Consider the following 22712-nt stretch of genomic DNA (forward strand, 5'->3'; position numbering starts at 1 on the left):
TTTTTTTTTTTTTTTTTTTTTTTTTTTTTTTTTTTTTTTTTTTTTTTTTTTTTTTTTGTAAAATTAGTTATTTTCCTTCACGTTAGAGCGTGTTTCAAGGTGAATAATTTTAAAGGAATTATTTTTTAAGTTCGATATTATTCTTTACGTTAGATTATGTTTTAAAAAAGAAAAAAAATTTAGGTGGGATTTTTTTGTTGTTGCTGTAAAATTAGATATCAGCTTTCACGTTGAATTATGTTTTAGAATAAACAATTTTAAACGTTTTGTCTTTTCTTCTTTCTTTTTTTCAAAAAAATTTGACATCATCTTTCACGTTAATAAAAGATGACCACATCACTCACAGCAAACGAATTTATGAGCAAACTTTATCAAATTTTAAATATGTTAATTTATTATTCCCCATCACTGATTGAAATACGTTTCAACTACAATCATTAATTTAGTTTTTTTTAGAAATTCTCCTTTTTAAAACAAATTTTTAATATAAAATTTGCTTTCATTTTTATTTAAAAGTATTTTTAAATAAATTATTTAAACTATTTAAGTGAAATTTGAGTTATTAAGTATGTGAAATTTGAGTTGAGTATTTAAACTATGTAAGTGAAGATTAAGAGATTTTCAAAATAAATCTTTCCTAAACAATATTGTTTTGAGAAATACTTTTCCCATTAATAACGCCGTAGCTAAAAAAAATTTTGTGACTTAAATATTAGTGAATCCTGCAAAATATATATATATATATATATATTTCCTCACACTATTGTATTGATACATTTTGCTTTGGCCATATTGATACAATATTAGAAAGCATTATTTTTTTCGCGGATATAATCGTGTGGGCTGATGAAGAGATTATATCTTTTTTTTCCGGATTTTTTAAAAGAATTTTATCCTTTTTTTCGGATTTTTTTTCTTTCCAGTTTTTGTTATTTTTATTATAAATTTTTTCCTCCTTTTTTCATTAGTCTGTAATTTTCCTTTGTTTTATCTTCATTTTGAATATATATATATATATATATACGTGTTTGTATTAAGCTGTTCAGAAGTTCTTTCTTTTTGAATTACAAAGTTTATCAGAAGAATATGTTTGTAAATTATGTCTTAAGAACTATAATATATATGTTTGTTAATTGAATACATGCAGGCGACTTCACGAGTGGATCAGCCAATCAGGTTCGACACACTAGCATGACATCCCCTTCAAGTCTCCAATTAAATTTGATTCGAAATTTGATTCATCGTGATAATAAACCGAAACCTTTAAGCTCGAACGTTAACATGGCATGCACAACCACGTGATTAGACTCAACCATGGGATTAGTTGCAAATACCCAATTATATATCACAGCTTAGAAATTTCGAACTATATAGTTAATTGAAACTGCGCATTCCTTAACTCTATTTTAATATAATTAAAAATGGTTTATTTTTATTATTTTTTCATATACTTTTTGTCAGTTAGTGAAATTTCGAGTTGCGAAGCAGTGGTTTTAATCTCATTTAAATTAATCTACTCTACACAATAAAAAATATTCTGTTTTATTGCTTCGTAACTTTTTGATTATTCTTTTAACAAGAATAAATATTTAAACTAATTGAGAAAACCATTAAATTTCAAAAATCAAATGAACAAAATATTTTCAAAATAATAGATGATTTCAAAATAAAATATCAAAAAAATAGATGATGGGATATGGGTGAAGGATATGGTAACATTTAAAGGTAAATCAAAACGTTAAATATATTAACTTTAAATGCAAGAGCATAATTCTTTTGGAAAAAAACTCCTGATTTTGTAAAACTTTCGCATTCCTCGAGTTGTAGTTCGTTATGTCTGATAATCTTTTGGACTCGAAATCATGTCATTTTTAAAGAAACACGAACTCCAACAATTTTGACAAAACGGCTCCTCACCCATGTGACATCTCAGTGCGTATTGGAAGTCTAAAATCTGATGGCAAGGGATTTTCCGGATACGCCGGATACATGAATGAATTTCCCAGGTTCGATTTCTTGCAATGATTGAGTTTTTATTTAGTTATATTCCTTTAATTTCGCATAATACTTTCAAATCAATTGTGTAAATCGATATGTTGCATTAAACATAAGGCGTTTGACCTAATGCATATATAGCAAAATAATGATAATAATAAATAAGCAAAAATAATAATTTCTGCTATTGGAAGAAATGAAAGAATTTCCCAAACACAATCTCAGAAAATTATGTAAATTTTGCATTAGTGTTTTAGAATATAGTGAAAACTATGTATGAATTTCAACACTAAACTTAATTCATGGAATTAAAACAAAAAAATTAAATTTTTTCCAGAATTTTATTTTGTTAAAAAAGGGTACCACCCTAAATTGTGAACATTTTCGATACTACTGAACCACAAAATCAAAATATCTGAGCAACGACAATAATTTTCAATTTCGTGGATCATTGAAAGACATTTTGTGTGTATGACAATCATTTTGACGAGAAATAAGAGCAGAGACGTGATCAAATTCTCTGTAAGTAGAGTATTACACGCAACTCTGCCACAATAATAATGTTTAATCAAGAACTTGTGAGTTAAGTTTTCTACGAAATCAGAAATAATTTAGTAGTTTTAGTTGTAAATAGATTTTTCTTTTTGCCTTATAATTTTAAATATCAATAATACTTATCTATTTCTTACATTACAAGTATTTAAAAGTGTATACTTCTGCTCTCAAAGGATTTAATTTTCTTAGATTCTAATAATTTCAATATCGAGAATGTTTTAATGTGAAATGTTCTTTAACCGGGGGATGGGAGGTGAGCTCCATTTTTTCTATTTAACTGTGCTTATAAAATAAGAGCTTTGAATTTTTTTTTTCAAAGCTTGCAGTAATTATTCAATCTGTAAAAAATAATGATAAAAAGTTTCAAACAATAATTCAAAAAAATTAAAATTTGAAAACGTGACGTTGTTAACTTCCTATAGGAGTTCAAAAATATTAAATGAAGTTGAAAAATAAATATTTGCGTGTTCATTTTTCATGGTGTCCTACATTAGAGCAATTTTTAGTGATTATTAGAAAAAATAAGATAACTTTAATTTTTATAATAACACCGAGTTTTTTCTAATGAAGATTGTTTTCTGAAAAGTTTAAAAATAAAGGAAAACCACTCACTTATATTTTCTGTAAGAGAAAATTATAAATCTATTACTCAACTTATACACTATTACAATATACACGTTTAACAATAATTTACAAATTTACCTAGATTTTAATATAATGCACAAGGATATAGTGTGTTGAAAAGAGATGCAACCGTTTACAAAGACAAACGGTTGCATTACTTTTCAACGTTATAAGGACAAACAGCGGACAATGCAACAAAGACAAGACATTATGAGGAGAAACAATAAAAAAAATTAATATAAATTATATCATGTAAACTAATACGAGTTACACTTTTTTAATTTAAGTATGATAACTAATTGCCAATTAGAGAATGGAAGTATGTGAAAAATTCTGGATCAACTTGCTGTGAAAAGTATTGGCACTCTGGGTGCTGGCACTTATCGTAAGAACACTTTGCCATTTCTACAGGAACATTATACTGAGCAAAATATCTGATATACATTAATTTTTATAGTAATAATTAATGTAAAATCACTAAATCATTCGAATGAAATAAATATTATCATAAAAATTACTGTGTAATATTTTACGGTAAAAATGGATTTTACCGTTAAATTGATTTGGCGGATAATGCATCCAAAGTACTGTATAATATTTTACGGTATTTTTTTGAACTTATTTAACTCACATAGCTAATGTAGAAAAATTCCCTTTAATGTACATTTGACATTAATTTACATAAAATTTAATATTATGCACAAGGAAATAGCACGTTGAAAAGAGATGCAACCATTTATAAGAACAAACGGGAAAAAATTATCATAAGTTATATCATGTAAACTTATGCTAACATGAGTTAAATTTTTTTAAAGTATGCTAACTTATTGCAAATTTGAGAGTGGCACAATATTGTAAAAAATTGTGATGCCGGTACTTAAAATTCATTTTTACCAGAAAATTATACGGAACAAAACAATCTGATATGCCGTATTTTTTACAGTAATAATTAATGTAAAATCTCTGAGTACGCTATAAAAATTACGGTATAATATTTTACGATAAAATGGATTTTACTGACAAGGCACCAAAAATGCTTACCGGATTTGGAATTTTTTGCAATTTATAAAATAAAACAAATTTTCAGCTGCATCTTTTCCAATTACAATTTTTCATTGGATGAATAAATTAAACAGGCTCGGGCTCTCGATTTTATTATTGTCGCCACTTGAGTTAAACTTGTTTTAGATTTTGAGATTGGCTGTTGAAATTTCAACACTTCGAGAGTTTAAAATCGAAGTTAATTCACTAAAGTAAAAATAAGTACAGAGTAAATGTAATATAACATTTTAATATATTGTAATATTCCCTTTTTTGGTAAAATGATAATGCCTGGAAGTAAATATTTTTATAACTTAAAATGTGTGTATCGTACTGTGATTTAAAAAAAAATTGTTTTTGTTAATATTTTAGTAAAATTAAAGTAGTTTATGACGTTTTAATTTACCAATGTCTATTTTTAGGGACATCAGCTCATAACCGAACATGCCTGAACCCACGGAAAATGGAGAGGAGACTGGGATGCAGGGGAAATCTGAACTGGAACAAATTCAGTACAAGCAGAGCAAAACCACAAATGAGGTAAAGTCATTTTTATAAACCATTTTTTTTCCTTCAAAATGATATAAGAAAAGTCTTGCATTAAATACTAATATACATACTGAATATGATTTTGTCTGTAGATGAAATAAAATAGTTTTTTAAATAGTATTTCAAAGCTCTAAAAATCTGTAAATTAAATTTTTCTAACAAAAAAGAAATTTAAAACAATTCTTATAACTTACATTGTATCGATTGTTTTTAAACCTTCTTAGCTTCTCTGTTATTACTCTATCAATATTATTAATATCAATATCTGAGTAAGGGTAAATAGCTTTTATAATTTTTAACGTGTATGGAAATATCTGCTACATAGATAACAGTAAAGCTATTAACCATAGATAGCAATAAAAAAATTTAAATTATTAAAACAAAGAAAATTCATCCTTTAACATATTTACACCACATATATCAACTTAAAATCAGTTAAAGAAACATGTAATTTAAAAAATAGTTTTAAAAAAATTTGTGTTTTTATTTACAGTTTTACATGTTTAATTTAAATTAAAAATATTTAGCAGAAAATTTTATAAAAAATACATGTCTACATATACACTTTAAATAACCAAAATCAAGAAAATTGAAATAGGAATTTACGATTCGTTTTTGCTATTAAATATTTGAAAGTTATTGGGTATAAAATTTTCTCGAAGAAATAATTGAGCAAATAGATAAAAAAATCCAATGTTATGATGCAATTGGATATAGGATTGTCCTAATTCTAGTTAAAATTACAAGAGAAATTCTTAAAACAGTTTTTTTTTAAATTTTGTATTTTGTTAAATTACTACTTTTAATGATTTCATTATTCATCAAGTATAGTAATCTGCCTAGAGCATTCATTTTTCAAATATAGTCAAAAAAGGGTTTTTAAATTTATAGTTGTCAAAAAGTACTTGCTGTGTGAATGAGATAAACGTAAAAATATTTCCAATATTTTCATAAATATTTGGACTAATATAATTTGCTAAAGAACTTTATACTGAATAAATGTAAAAATAATATTATTATATGAATCAATAATATAAAAATAGTTTGAAGAATTATTCAATAATCAACTGTGCAATGAATATTTCTTAAAAAAGTATTCTATAAATCAATAACATAAAATGTTTTAAAAATTTTAATGAAAATTTGAAATAACATAAAGTATATAGTCTTCAAAGGAATTTTATAACTAATAAATGTCAATAAAGAAGGAATAGTGGAAAAGATTAGCATGACAATTATTATACACATTTATTTGAGTGTAGTCATTTAAGGAATATCTTATAATAAATAATTATGCAATAACATTATGCAAATGAATAGCATAAGACATATATGAAAACTGAAGAATGTTTTGTTGATATTTTATAGTCACTTGAATCCACACGGAGGATGATGGCTCTTTGCGATGAGGTGAGTATCATAAATTTTTCAATATTAAATTTTATAATATTCCCAAATTTTTTACAATGCGACACTTGGAAAATATTGCATACTTTAAATATTATATTAACATTATTTATTGGTCTTGCGAAATAAAAAAATGCATGTTCCAAAATTTTATGAATCGTGAGATGGTGTTGGAAAATATTAAAGGAATGCCAAAATGTTACTATTATCGAAATTGAGGTGACAATATTTTGTGCAAGACGAAAACAATGCTGCATTTTAATAATCATCAGCAGAATGTCGGATTTTATTAATCATCTGAATGCTCTTACATTTAACATGTCATATTATGATTTAGATATTTATATCTTCAGTGTGCCATTGAAAACTGAAGTTTTAATTAAAACCTCGAAATGTTCTAACTTTTTCCATCCCAGCTTATCGTTCATATTGTATCATCAACGTAGACTTATATTCATTTCAGATTGTAATTTTTTTAAGAAAAATTCTCCTTAATTCAGTAAAACACGCACTAAGAAAATAATATTTTAATTACTGCACAATATCAATGGAAAACAAATCAGCTCTTAATCTTTCTAATATGTTGAATTTCGAAATAATTTATTGCTGAAAAAATTTATTTAATTTAAAAAATTCATAACACCGGAAAGTACCAAAAACATGGTTATGGGGCAGTTCAAAAAGTACGTACGCAGAAATGGAGAAATTTTAACCCCCTCCCCCCATTCGTACATAAGGTCTTACTCCCCACCCCCCTTAGAGTACGTGCATTTTATTAGTCTACCCCCCTTTTTCATAAAAATTAAAATAATTACGTTTTAAATAAAATTAAATATTTATTTAAAATAATTTATTCATCAAAGTCAAATTTAAATTTGGTGTATGCTTATAATGTACGTACTTTGTATAATAGCTCCCCCCCCTAGCCCCATTGTGCAAAACCGCACAAAATAGAAAATCCCCTCCCCCCCTTCGGGATGTACGTACTTTTTGAACGGCCCCTATGATATTTCATAGAATTGGTCAAAATAAAATGTAAAATGCTTCGCTATTGTAGTTTCAAAACATGAAAGTAGTAAAAAAAAATTTAGGTATATTTTTTTCGTGCTTTCTGTTACTAACAAACTTTTTATTTGTTTTAGAGCAAGGAAGCAGGGATACGTACTCTCGTCGCACTTGATGATCAAGGAGGTAATAAAAATAATCAAAGCTAGATTATTACATAGAATTTACTTGCATATTTAAAAATATATGAAAATTCCCGATACTATTTTAAAAAATAAAAATGAATGCATCAAAATATAAATATCTATTTATCGCAATTTAAGTTAGATGATAATAATGTATAATAAGTGGGATCTACAAATATCGGGTGTAAAATCATCCTGACACCTGAAGAGTCGTAGCTGGCAAAGTTACCCTAAAAGCCGTAGAATTTAATTTAAAAGCAAAGAACTAATTTGGTATAATTTAATCCATAACATGCTGGTTCATAAAATTTATTCCCAGATCCTAGTATTTTTGTAAACCCCTGATAATATTCTTTTTTCTTCTTAAATATGAGTAACTAATATCACTATTTAATATCGATTACTAATACGGGTATTTAATATCGATTATACTCGTTTTGAGTAGTATCCGTTAAAATTTGTTAGACTCCGGGATTATTTCGAAACACAACTTACGCATAATATTTTTTTGTCTATTTAAAACTTTGGGAGAAAAAAACTCACAAAGACGCAAAAAGTTTCGACAAAATTTTTTTTGTTTATATTTGGTAAGCAGGGAGAGATTATATGTTTATAATATTGCAAATTATAAATTTATATTTAAGGTTAAAAATTTATGTATTTTTTTTAAAAAAATAAGGGCAAATTTGAGCTTAAAAACTAGACAATTTTCATGTCACGCTAACAAATTGTAACTACAACAATTGCAAACTACAACAAATTGTGATGCATAAAATTCAAACTGATATTTTTTCCTAGATAGTGATTATTTGTGTTTCAAATTAAAGCCTTAATAAATTTCACAAAAGAAAGAATGAAACTCAAATAAATATTTGTTTAATAATAAATTTTTGAAGAACAATTCTAAATATTCTTAATTTAAAATGATAAAAATAACAAATCCGAATATGAACCTTAGATTTTAATTCAAAACATTGCTAATGTTATACAAAATCTATGTGTAAAATTTCTAAGAATTCTATAATACGTTTTTTTTGTAATGTGTGTTAGCGTAAAGAATTCTTCTCAAAATCACCGTTCTTTAGAAAATGCATTTAAAATACAACGAAAATTTTAGTTTCGTTTTCGGGAGTTCCGGTTTCAGTTTTGTCTGTCAGCGTACAAACAAAATACTACTACTTCATTTCTAGAAAACGGAAATCAAACATTTAATGGTTTTGTAAAGCTAATTAACATGGATAAAAAAATCGAAATTGTCGTCCAAATTGCCGATTTTCACACAGTCGGACATCTTAAATTTGGGTTTTTGAGTAAAAATTCATAGTTAGTAAACTTTTTCTGATGACAATAAATGTTAAATTTTTAGAACAACTGGACAGAATTGAAGATGACAACGATAAAATTAACGCTGATATGAAGGAAGCGGAAAAAAATTTGGAAGGCATGGAACAGTGCTGTGGTATTTGCGTCTGTCCTTGTAACAAGTAAGTCTACATTTCTTAATATTAAACATTTCATATGGTAATCAGTTTTTCTTATATTTTCTATTGATTTACCAATGATATTCATAACGAACAACAAAATAAATAGGCTTAAATAAATACACTCGGTGCTTGCTCATAAAACCGCAGCAATACTTCCTCACTTGTATTAAAAAAATTATTTTCTCGACACAGAAATACTTATATCTATGATGATTTCTAAGATTCCAGAATGAATGATATAATTTTGTGAAGTATAATGTTTTGGTAGTATATAAAAATACTTCGTTTAAACATTTTTATTTATTTACAAATTAAATTCCTTTCTTAATTGGTAATATATGTAGAAAAATTAAATTACTTAAAAATATATTAACATTGCTATGCCATATTTTATGTACGACGCGCAAAAAATACACGGACACCCTAAATAACTTTTTATCTAATAATCGAATCTTCAGGTTCTAGGACTCAAGTCTTAATGGTTCAAGGAGGTGACCTCAGATATGCTAATTAATTAGTGCAGACGAAATTTAAGTTTCGAAATCAAACACAGAAACATACTTTCTCTGAATAAACATGTCTTTTTTTCTTCCATTGATTCGGATTTCTGATTCCCAAAATATAGGGGGTAGCCGCAATTTAGGAGAAATGGTTCAAAGTTTGGACCCCTTATTGTTAATTTTACTTTTTGTGTATTTCACCATATCTTGAGAACGTCTTAAGCGAATGAAATTTTTTTTACACAAAGTTATAAAATTAGTTTATCCAACGGTAATTCCATGCAAGATATGCTTATTCAGAGGTAAAAAAAAATATGATTATTCAGAGAAAGTATGCTTTTGTGACTGATTTCGTAACTCAAAATTATCGTTTGCGCTAATTAATTAGCATATTTGAGTCCTAGAACGTAAAGATTCCATCATTATACCAAAAGTTATGCCGGGTGGTCTGTTTTTTATTTTGTGTACTGTATACAATTTTGTAGCAGTCTGACGGGAATTCGAATGGTGGTCAAAGAAAGGAAGTCGGTCAGGAAATTCAGTAGTAAAGACACAAACTTAGACAAAAGAAAATACACTTTACCAGATTTTTAAAATAAAGTTTTTTTCTACCGCATTTCATCATAATGCAATTTTAAAAGCACTTCACTGATAAAAAAATTGGAAAAACTACCAGAATATGGTAACATTTACCATTTATCTGGCTCTAAGGGAAAACTATGAAACACAGTATTTTTTACAGTTGCGCTTTGGGGAAGATTTTGGTAAAATTTGGTAAATTTATCATGATACCATAGAGAATGGCATGAAAACATTTATTCGTCTAAATTTACTTTTCAGTTTTCTATTTTTAGAATTATGGTTTTTCTAACCAGAAATCTTATCTTTCTAATTAAGTTAAAAAGAACCTAAAATACTAATGGTATATAGATACATATATTATAATTATGCATGTACATGATTATGTATATATATACAGTGGTGGCCAAAAGTGTGGACACTTTTTGAAAGTTTCATGTTTTTCAACTTTGTGTGCTTGTAAAATATATTAATTTTCACTTAAATACAAACCTTTATATATCAAATTGAAGGTAATTTAAAATAGAATTTAATAATAAATACAGTATTACAATATCTGTGTTACTAAGAAGGTTATGCATCAAATAGTCAGATCTATCTTAGATTTGCATTTTTTTAAAGTGATACTTACACAATCAATACTTAGTAGGATAACCCTTAATTTTTAAGACAGCTTCACAGCGTCTTTTCATCGAGTGAACGAGTGTTTGGAGTTCATCTTTCGTAATCACATGGTGCCAAGAATCAATTATAGCTTCATTAAGTTGTCTTTTATTGGATGGACGTTTTTTTCGTACATGAATTTTTAAATGTTGCCACAAATTTTCAATTGGATTGAGATCAAGGCTGTTTCCTGGCCATGGCAATATATCTATGCCTTTATTTTGAAATCATGCCTTGCATACTTTTTCTGTGTGGCATGGAGCTGAATCCTGCTGAAAAATAAATGGTGCGTTGTAGGAGAAGAGATCCCTGATTGAAGGTATCAATTTTGATTTCAGTGCAGTTTCGATGTATTTTTTGGCATTCAGGATGCAATCAATAACTTGAATTCGGCCCACACCATCTACAGACATACATGTCCAAATCATGACATTTGTTGGATTTTTTGTAGTTGCTTCTATGTAATCAGGATGAAGCGCTTCACCTACTCTACGTCTCACGTATTTTCTACCATCACTTCCAAAGAGCGATATTTTACACTCATCACTCCAGATTACTTGCTTCCATTGATTTTCTGACCATTTAATGTGTTTTTTTGCCAACTTAACTCGTTTTTTGGGTTGCTTTTGATTTAAATATGGTTTTTTCCTTGGAATTCTAGCTTGTAGTTCAAATCCTAATAACCTTCTTCATATTGTTCTTGAACTTACTGCAATACCAGCTGCATTCATTTCACATCTAATGGCATCTGATGACATTTTTCTATCTTGAAGGCATAGTCATTTAATTTTTCTATCGGTAGTAGCATTTGTGCATTTTTTTCTTCCTGATTTGGCATCCTGAATGCCAAAAAATACATCGAAACTGTCCTGAAACAAAAATTGATACCTTCCATCAGGGATCTCTTCCCCAACAACGCACCATTTATTTTTCAGCAGGATTCAGCTCCATGCCACACAGCAAAAGTATGTAAAGTATGCTTTCAAAATAAAGGCATGAATATATTACCATGGCCAGGAAACAGCCCTGATCTCAATCTAATTGAAAATTTGTGGCGACGTTTGAAAATTCCTGTACGAAAAAAACGTCCATCCAATAAAAGGCAACTAAGAGTAGCTATAATTGATTCTTGGCACCATGTGATTACGAAAGATGAGCTCCAAACACTCGTTCACTGGATGAAAAGACGCTGTGAAGCTGTCTTAAAAAATAAGTGTTATCCTACTAAGTATTGATTGTGTAAGTATCACTTTAAAAAAATGCAAATCTAAGATAGATCTTACTAATAGTTGAATAACTTTTTCTGTAATACATATGTTGTATTACTGTATTTATTATAAAATTCCACATTAAATTATCTTCAATTTGATATATAAACGTTTGTATTCAAGAGAAAATTAATATATTTTACAAGCACACAAAGTTGAAAAACATGAAACTTTCAAAAAGTGTCCACACTTTTGGCCACCACTGTATATATATTCATAATCATGTGATAATTTCATAATTTCTATTTATTTCGAGGAGTATTTTGGTCACCATAATCCATTACGAAATTAAGGTTATATGCGGTGAATATAATTTCAATTTGATTCAAACATAATCGGTAAATTTAGTCAAAACTAATCAAAATCTTAATATGAAATTGTTTAAATGTTTTTTTTTAAAAATTTGAAAGTCTTGTTTTATTTGTTTCTTTTTCTCTTCGTCATCTTGTAGTTTCAATTGGTAATCTTCATGATTTATCGATGTGTTTGGAAAAATTTAATAAAACTAATGAATTTATTATAGAAATGTTTTGTAAGTTAATTTTTTTAAAATAAAGAAAAAACAAACTTAAGCTAAATGCTTTTTAATTTTCACTTCAGCAAAATTTGCCTTACTGTCACAACTAAATATTTAGATAAATAATGTACTACTCCATTCTTACTGCTGATGATAACACGTTTGAATATTTTCACAAAAATCTCTTAACTTGTTTTCCCCCTTAATTTTTCGGTAGAAAGAGGTTTTGTACTATTCACAGCACTTTTTATACCTTAATCGATACACCAATTCATTTAAATTCCGTTGAATATATTGAAAAATTCAGATATAAAACTATGGACAATTCAGACATAAAGAATTTAAAATATTTTCATGCAACGCAAATAAATATATGATCCCTTAATATGCGTGGTGAATAATCAATTTGAGTAAATTTTTACAAAAACAAGAAAAAAAAGAAAAGAAAGCACAACGAAGCTTCCATTAATTTATTATCTATATTTTTAGAATAAGTTACTTTATTCACATGTGAATGATTGATTTTTTTTATTCTTAAAATAGATCTTCGGATTTTAAAGAAGATGCTAGTACCTGGAAAGCAAGTGAAGATGGGAAAATCGTGAACAATCAGCCCCAAAGAGTCATGGATGACAGAAATGGTGCTGGTCCAATGGGAGGATATATTGCGAAGTAAATTTATTGAATTTGTCAAGAGTATTTTGTATTCGAGAGATTTATTCAGTTGTCATCAAATACTAATGAATAAATATATCGATTCGAGATGTATATACCGGATGTTCTATAATGATCGCTAGTGGTTATAATCAGGGGAAGAATAAAAATGTGGTTTCCAAAGAATTTTATGATAGATTTAGTAGATGGCGGGAATAATAATTCTCTGAATTATTTTATCTACCATTACCTAATTTAAAATTAAGCTTTGATAGCGTTCTTTTTCTTGTTTAAATAATAATTTATGATTATTATTGTGTTTCCTTTTATTTAGATAGTTAACTTCCAAAATTTAATAAACACCAAGAGGTTATATTTTTGTCAACCTTTATCGCAACTAAGAATCTTCCATTTTTTATTTATATGCACATAATTTTCCTTTAAAAGTATAATACTACATAAGAATCCTTTAAAAAATCTTACCTTCATTTGCTTTTAAACAAAAGACTATAAAAATACTGTATGCGAAATAAATTCACTATAACTTCATACAAAATAAAAAGATATAGATATATTTTTTACAGGTTCTTTCAAATTATTTTGATATTTAATCTCCAGTTACTTTTTCAAAAGAAGAACTTAAATTCTTGGAGAACAATTTTACGATTGCCACCCAGATAAAAAAAAATATATTCAAAGTAGGATGAAAACGATATTTAACATTTTTTTGAAGTTTATTATTGCATACCCAAATTTTAAATTTGCATTTAAAAAATATATTACATCTCATTTTCTAACCTTGCAAATCTTTTTTCATACGAAAAAATAGTTATTATGTGTCATAATTGACTTTACAAATTAATAACAAGAAAATTATTCAGAAAATTTGCCATCTATAAAATCGTTTTCGTGAAAACTCAAATTCTTCCTTTTCCCGTATAAATATTATTTTCGAACGGAATTTTAAAAAAACACTAAAGCTTTTATTTTTTGCTAGCCTGCTGTAATTGATCTTTAACTTCCTCTGGTGATCAAAAAAAATAATCATTTGAAATTCTGCATTATTTTGAAAAAGAATAACGAACGAAAAATCGAAAAAAGAAAAAATTAACATTAACGTTTTTATCTTTAACCTTTTATTACGCTAATTTTAAAACAATTTTTATTCAAAAACTTCGTTTTCCTTAATCGTTCCGAGCTTGTCTATTTTCTAACTCATAAAATTCTTCAATCCATCCTAAAAATATTTTTTTTTTTTTAAATTGGCTTTATTATAATATTCATTTCAGAATAATTTTCTTCTTTTAGTAAAAAACTATAAATTTTTTTTTATGGATAATGATTTTTCTTTCCTCCCTCTTTCTTTAGAATCAGTAATGATGCGCATGAAGAAGAAATGGAAGACAACATGCAACAAGTGAGCACAATGATTGGTAATTTGAAAAACATGGCTATCGACATGGGAAGTGAGGTGGAATCTCAAAACAGACAATTAGACAGGATCAACTTGAAGGTGAGGGCAACTAAGACTTCAGTTTTTATTATTATTAGTGTAACACCTTCAAAAACTGATACGTATTGCATTTTTTGTTGTATTATTAAAGAGAAATTCAAAAATATATGTTTAAAAGTTCGAGCAATTAGAGTATTATTGGATCATAAGATACTCGGGGGCGATTTGCGCAACCTGAATATTCTAAAATGTTACATATGTTTTTCATATTCAGTCCTTCAAATACGAAATATAAAGTTCAGAACCAATAAAATGTTTGAAAGATGAGAAGGGTTTAATGGGCATTAAATAAATGAAAACTTTTTTTTTCTTCCATTTTAGACTGAATCCAACAAGACAAGGATTACGGCAGCCAATCAACGAGCATCGAAACTTCTGAAAGACTAAAAAGAATAGGAAGAGAAACAAGGTCGCACATTCAACACTTACTTTCCAACAAATGCATTCGAACATTCAAGGATTTTTGGTTGAAATTTCATTTCAGTTTATGAACATTTTGCCAATTTTACATTAGCGATAGTATAAGATAACGCTATAAGAGGACCCCACATTGAAAAATTTATGTTGTATTGTTGTTTCTAATGCCCCCTGCCAATACGAGCAAGTCTGTTTGGTGAAACAAAGCGAATTTGAGGCAGAGGGTGCGTATCTTATATTTTATGGCGCCATCTGTGGTCAAGAATACGACTTAAGCCACACACACGTCACAGCTCGTTTATAAGGCAGACCCATTCATACATTCAATCATCCACAGATCGTAATTTTTACTTGAAACAGAGAACGATCAATCTCCAATTCAGTACCCCCAGGGGTATTGATTTGTGAAAAGTTTATAACTAATTTTATAAAATGGAATATTTTTAAAACTGCAATTTTGTAAAATTTCTTTATTATTTGATTTAATTTTAAAGCATTGATTAAAATTTAAGAGAAATATAGGAACTGGACTTCCATCATAAATATTTTTGGAAAAACCAAAACACATTTTAGATAGTACTTTTGATTAGCGGGAAACCCAGCAGAAAAACATTAATGTTATTTTGCTAATTTGTTTAAAAAATAATTATAAAGCATATTTGTAGTTTTTATCCAAAAGTGACTTTTCAATATTAAACTTGAAAAAGTAATTTTAATGCATATCACATACGTTTTAAATACATGAATTGTTTTTATTAAAAATCGATCTCGCGAAAAACTTTTTAATCTTAATTTTTCCTTTAAGAACATCATATTTTTTGTATTCTAAATTTTATCATTATGAAATTAAAACTTTTTAATTTATAATTCATAATGTTTTTTATTTATAATACTTTTTTATTTATAATTCATCTATTGTTTTCTTCATGTGCATTTTTGTTCTTTCTAACATTCAAATTTTAGAAACATCGTCAAATCTAGGTTTTCACTCACGTTTTTGGATTTCATACTCTTTTTAATTTAAAAGTAAATTTTTACTTATGCATCATTGTGAGTACTTTACTAAAACACTTCCTTCACCATTAGTATTTTATATTCTTTTTAATTTACAAATATTATAAAAATTTTCAAATTCAGGCTTTGCAAATATCAGAATCAAAAAATCTTTTTAATTTAAAAACAAATTTTTCCATTCTACCTTTAACGAAAGAAATTTAAAAATATTTTTTCTTGTTGTTTATTTGTATATGATGTTGTGAATTTCATTTACTGTCAGCACTTTTATTTTTTATAACATGCAAATTTTATAAACAATTACATCATTGTGAGTACTTTACTAAGACACTTCCTTCACCATTAGTATTTTATATTCTTTTTAATTTACAAATATTATAAAGATTTTCAAATTCAGGCTTTGCAAATATGTGAATAAAAAATCCTTTAAATTTAAAAAAAAAAATTTCGTTCTACTTTTAACAACAGAAATTCAAAAATATTTTTTCTTGTTGTTTATTTGTATATGATGTTGTGAATTTCATTTACTATCAGCATTTTTATTTTTTATAACAAGCAAATTTTATAAACAATTCCAAATTTAGGGATTTTTCAAATATGTGCATCAAAAATTCTTATAAATTTATAAATAAATTTTTCCGTTTTACTTTTGAAGAAATATATTTTTAAAAACATGTTTGACAAAAACTCCTAAATTTAAATTCAAAGTTTTTCTGAATAATTGTGTGTCCTTACAATTTAGGCTTTTCAAATATTTTAATAAAAAATTCTTTTAAATTCAAAATTAAATTTGCTTTTTAAAACCATTGAGTATGTAATCTCCTTAAAGTTAAATCCATTTCGTCAAAAATTAATAAAGTGTTTGTAATTATCTTCTGAATTTAGTTTACCGTGTAAATAGTGTAAAATAATTATTTTTTTGTGAAATGGGAATCCTCTATTCATTCACTATTAACCATTACGACATTTCTGCGTAATTGAACACAAGAAACTTTTTTCAGTAATATCAATGCAATTTTTTGAACTCTATATTGTGCTATGCGACCATGTCGATCGAAAGTATGTGCCTAGACGAAACTTACTCTTTCGTTGTTACTTTACTGTATATTTAATGTATAAACCGCTTAAAACAGCTTTTCAGCTATCCACTCTTGGTCTGAGAATCTGTGTTAGCGATTTTAAATGTGTGAAAAATGTATTTAATAAAGTAATCCACGGCGCCTGCGTAGAACGGCGCTGTTGGAATAGCGGTAGAAGGCATTTGTTGTAAATACGCATTCTAGACCTACTTAAAAATAACAGCTCACAATTGTAACATTTTTCTGTCTATCCGTCTATACATTTACAAAATAGTTAAAAATAATTAAATAAAATTTTAATTAATTTAATTTTTAAAAAAATCGCTGATCTTTAACTAACATAAAACTAAAGGGTGTCCCAAAATTAACGCAAGATTTGAATTTGCCGTAATTTTTGCAGTAAATTATTGGCAACCCTGAAAAAAGAGCAATTTGACAGCTGAGAGTTTAGGGTTAGTAAAAATGGAGAGTTCAAGACGGTGCCACATTCCATACAGCCAGTGAAACAATTCAATTACTGCATGAGACATTTCCTGGTCGTGTATTCCATCGTTTCGGTGATCGAAATTGGCCCCCTAGATCAGGGGTGGTGAACCTTTATACACCAACGTGCCATTTTTTCTAAAAAATTGTTTGATGTGGTCATAGACGTGCCGTCAAATAATTTTGACTTCGTGATTATAGGTAAAATAATAATACTAAATACTAACAACTCAAAACTCTTTATTTACAATGAAAAAAGAAACATTTTGCAATGTCTCAGTTATACGCGTAATTCAACTTAAAGTAACAACAGTGTGACTTCTGTTGTTGCAGATTAGATGACAAATAACTTATATTAGGTTGTAAGATGTTAGTTTAAGCAGGACTGTTAATTTTTTTGCTAGTTATTTATTGTTAGTTTGTTTTTTATGGTTATTAATTGTTTCTTTTAGCATTAACTGTTAATTTTTTTTATTAATAATTGTTTATTATTTTGTGTGTTTTTTGTGAATTTTAATTTAATTGTTACATATGCTTGATAGTGTAATACCATTTGTGTAATAACAAATGTGATCGGTGGCGTGCCCGAAATATTTTGTCGGGTGCCATAAATGGCACGCGTGCCAATGGTTCGCCATCCCTGGCCTAGATTGTGTGATTTAGCAGCATTAGATTTCTTCTCGTGGGGTTATTTTAAGATAAAGGTCTGTGTCAACAAGCCCACAACCACTCGCGCATTATAAGAAGAAATTAAACGCTGCATCAACGAAATTCAGTCACAATTATGCAGAAAGGTCATGAAAAATCCCGATAAAAGAGGGTGTATGTGCCAACAAAAACCGTGGAGGCCATTTGCCCGATGTGTTATTCCATAAATAACCCTATCCTATGTACTTTATGATTCAATGTTGTTGTTGCTGTTCATTNTCTTCTATACGAGAGCTGCACAGTGGGCTATTGGCGACGTATGATTCAATGAAATAATAACAATCTAAAGACTGAAAACTGTGTTTTCTATTTAATTCGCACCTTGCGTTAATTTTGGGACACCCTTTATATATTAGATTTGTATTGCCGCGTATTTTAGAAAAGTGATCATTTTATAAAATAAACAGTGTTATGCAAGCAGAATGATTTGGTTACATAATCTACGGTTTTGATATAACCTGAGACAATATTTTTTTTAAACTATATTCACGTGACATAGATAATATTTATAGATTTGTATTTCATTGAATATTTAATGATATAGTGTATAGAATGTATTTGAAAGATTTTTTTATGTTTTTATTTTGTAATTTTGAATTTTCGTCAAATTTTTTATGAAAAGAATAATTATTTTTAACTTAATCAGGGTCTTTTCAAAGATTCCTTTGTGACTACTTCTATGATTTTTTATTTTAAATGTTCAAGAAAGTGAAAAACTGTGGACATAAAATTACACTGAGAAATAATTTATTTTCTAGGCTTTTGGAAAACAAAGACAAAAGAATGATAATTTTGAGAAATAAAAGCTGTTATTTTTCTAAAATCGTTTAAATTAATAGGAAGGCACAGACCTTTCATTTTTTATTTTTTTATTTTATTCAATTAATTTTTGAGGTGCTGTTTTTTTTTTTGTTATTGGACTTCTATAACTTTAGTATAAAACATTTAATGAGGTTTTTCAAACAAAACATTTCCAAAAAATTATGAAATGTGTCTCCTTAAACTGAGTTTCAGTGTAACAGGTTCATTTGCAAATAACAAAATCCTGTTATAATCCTGCATTTCGTAGTATTGATGATTTGTAAACTGTAATTCTATTAGTGAATCAAACAACTTCTTATGCTATGTGTAACCGAGTTATATTGTTTTGAATGTTCTAGTTATTTTACTAAAAAAGAGAATTAAAATTTTAGCTCTTTCATAATCGAAATTGCGAACAAATACACAAAACATCTATTCAAACGCCGGTAGTACACAACCACGCAAATAAAACGGCAATAATAAACAATTACTTTAAAAAATGTATAGAATACAATTTTCTCATTTAGAACTTTAGTGAAAACTATAGTTAAATCAAAATATTGCTCATAAATTAATGGTTAAGAAACATACATGTTACTTGGAAAAGATAAGCACTTTTTAAGCATGCGGCACAGCATTCATTTAAATTTTAGGCTTACAGTAATATGAGAAAAGAAAAGCAAGGAGTAAATGCTGAGAGTTTAGCGAGTGAATGATCTTATTTATGATAAATATTCAGTACAATAAATGTATATAACTATTATATTGTAGATATTTTTTGTTTCGCATTTTAACTCAGTCATTTCTGTAAATATTTTGTTCATTAATAAATATTATTTTACAAATGCTCATTACTGGCTATTTATTGCAGCATTATCAAATTTGCAATCATTTCAATGATTTTGGATTAAGGTAAAAATTATACACAAAGAATTAAGGATGGGTGTGTTTTTTAATAGCCTCCTCAATGTGTACGCTTTTCGAATTCTTGTCCAATTTTTTTTTAATAAGTTCGCATTGTCTCGCATGCCGGGGCCTATACTTTCGTGAACAACTGAGATGAATGATCGCCAAGCGAATTCTGTCGCCAAGAGCTTGGTTGAAGGAATATTGAGAGTGAGTGGAAATGGCGCGAAATTTGAGCAGAAGTGATGAAAGGAATACGCGAGGAAATAAATATTTTCATGAGAGGAAATTTGCAAGAATATCGACAATATTATTTTTCATTCAAAGAGATTGATGGCTAAGCTGCCTGCATTTTAGTTTTGCATTGCTTGCTGCATTAATATAAAATTACTCTTTGTGACGCTTTAACGAGCTAGTTTTTTATAGCTACCTATATGCTGAAATCTGTTCTTTGATGTAGGGGAGAAGCAGGTAGCTCCACCCACTTAAGGAGTATTGCTTATATTTCTGTATAATACTGAGTAATAATCAATATTTTTGTATATTTCTATTGTTTTATCATCTAATTAAATAATGCTGAAAGAATAAACCAAAAAAAGAATAGTTTAACTTAAAAAAATAGAAATTTTAAAAATTTGACTACTGTATTCAACATATTTTCAAAACTATTGTTTACCATGTTACCAGCTGCATAAATACTTGAAAACTTGAAAATAACCTTTTTTTAATATAAAAATTAATGTCCGCTGGCCCATTGACTTGAAAAAATATTCTATACATATGAAATTGACAGTGGGGGGTACCCGCACTCCCCTATATATTTTCCTCCCAAATTTGTACGTATTTCAATCTTTTTTACGTGATAATTAATTTGGTATCTCTTCAATTAATTTATGTAGCATTATTGTCGGTTCGATAATTTTATTTAAAGCAATTTTTTTTTTCGTCATCATTTTCACCATATTCATTTTTTTTGTTTTTGTTTATACAAATTATTTTGTGTTTAGATTGTAATGAAGCAAATGATCAATTGCAAGAAACGGTGAATAATTTGAATGTACTTTATTTAATTAATGCACTATATTTAATGCACTAAATTAACGCACTATATTTAATTTTAAATTAGTTGCTTTACGTTTAAGTTTTATATTTTGTGTTTACATTTCTTGTGAAATACGGCTTAAAAAACACTGATAAAATAGATTTATAGCTATGTCTGATATTAGTGTTGCATTGCTTGCTAAATTAATTTCAAATGGCTCTCAGTGTGACGCTTTACTAGCTAGCCATTTATTGCAGCTAGCTCAATGTTGAAATCTGTTATTTGGTCTGTATGTTTTCCTCTCATATATTTTTTATTTGTACGTATTTTAATATCTTCTGCTTGATAATTAATTTGACATCTCTTTCATTAATTTATGCAGCATTATTGTCGGATCGATAATTATATTTAAAGCAATTTTTTTTGTCCAAATTATTTTTTGCTTAATTTATATTGAAACAAAAGATCAATTGCAAGAAATATGAAGAATTTGAATATACTATATTTTATTTTAATACAATACCAATTTCAAATTAGTCGCTTCACATGCGTTGAAGTTTAAGATTTTGTGTTTACATTTCGTGTGAAATACGGCTTAAAAAACACTGATAAAATAGATTTATAGCTATGCCTGATATTAGTGTTGCATTGCTTGCTGAATTAATTTCAAATGGCTCTTAGTGTGACGCTTTTCTAGCTATCCATTTATTGCAGCTAGCTCACTGTTGAAATCTGTTATTTGGTCTGTATGTTTTCCTCTCATATATTTTTTATTTGTACGTATTTTAATATCTTCTGCTTGATAATTAATTTGATATCTCTTTCATTAATTTATGCAGCATTATTGTCGGATCGATAATTATGTTTAAAGCAATTTTTTTTGTCCAAATTATTTTTTGCTTAATTTATATTGAAACAGAAGATCAATTGCAAGAAATATGAAGAATTTGAATGTACTATATTTTATTTTAATACAATACCAATTTCAAATTAGTCGCTTCACATGCATTAAAGTTTAAGATTTTGTGTTTACATTTCGTGTGAAATACGGCTTAGAAAACATCACTGATCAAATAGATTTATGGTTTTGTTGGATATTAATGTTGTATTACTTGCTGAAATAATTTCAAATGACTTTTAGTTTGACGCTTTTACTAGCTAGCCATGATTTGCAGCTATCCCACTGCTGAAATATATTATTCGGTTTGCATATTTTTTTCTTAAATATTTTTTGTTACTCTTCTATACGTATTTTAATATCTTCTGCGTGATAATTAATTTGGTATTTCTTTCATTAGTTTATGTAGCATTATTGTCGTTTCGTTGTTTTTATTTAAAGTAAAAATATTTTTTTCATTTATCCAAATTATTTTTTGTTTGGTTTGTATTAAAGCAAATGATCAATTGCAAGAAGTATGAAGAATTTGAATGTACTATATTTTATTTTAATATAATACCAATTTTAAATTAGTTGCTTTACATGCGTTAAAGTCTTAGATTTTGTGTTATTATTTGGGAATTACTGCTTGGAAAACATTACTGATCAAAAAGATTTATGGCTATGCTGGATATTAGTGTTGCATTGCTTGCTGAAATTATATAAAATGGCTCTTAGTGCAACGCTTATACTAGCAAGCCATTTATTGCAGCTACCTCACTGCAGAAATCTGTTATTTGGTATGTATATTTTTCTCTCATATATTCTTTATTCGTACGTATTTAA

General features: G+C 27.4%; 1 protein-coding gene across 1 annotated transcript in view; it reads left to right on the plus strand.

The window, feature by feature from the left end:
- LOC107447966 (synaptosomal-associated protein 25-like) overlaps window positions 1–15734 on the plus strand; it is a 19760-nt gene extending 4026 nt beyond the window's left edge. The window contains exons 2-8 of the mRNA XM_043041344.2: window positions 4638–4755; window positions 6133–6174; window positions 7314–7362; window positions 8728–8845; window positions 12916–13044; window positions 14395–14539; window positions 14861–15734. Coding sequence (XP_042897278.1) covers window positions 4660–4755; window positions 6133–6174; window positions 7314–7362; window positions 8728–8845; window positions 12916–13044; window positions 14395–14539; window positions 14861–14926 — 645 coding nt within the window. The 5' untranslated portion in view covers window positions 4638–4659 and the 3' untranslated portion in view covers window positions 14927–15734. The remainder of the gene's footprint in view (window positions 1–4637; window positions 4756–6132; window positions 6175–7313; window positions 7363–8727; window positions 8846–12915; window positions 13045–14394; window positions 14540–14860) is intronic.
- Window positions 15735–22712: the final 6978 nt, after the last annotated feature.

The sequence above is a fragment of the Parasteatoda tepidariorum genome, chromosome 1, assembly GCF_043381705.1.
Source record: "Parasteatoda tepidariorum isolate YZ-2023 chromosome 1, CAS_Ptep_4.0, whole genome shotgun sequence".
Taxonomy (NCBI): domain Eukaryota; kingdom Metazoa; phylum Arthropoda; class Arachnida; order Araneae; family Theridiidae; genus Parasteatoda; species Parasteatoda tepidariorum.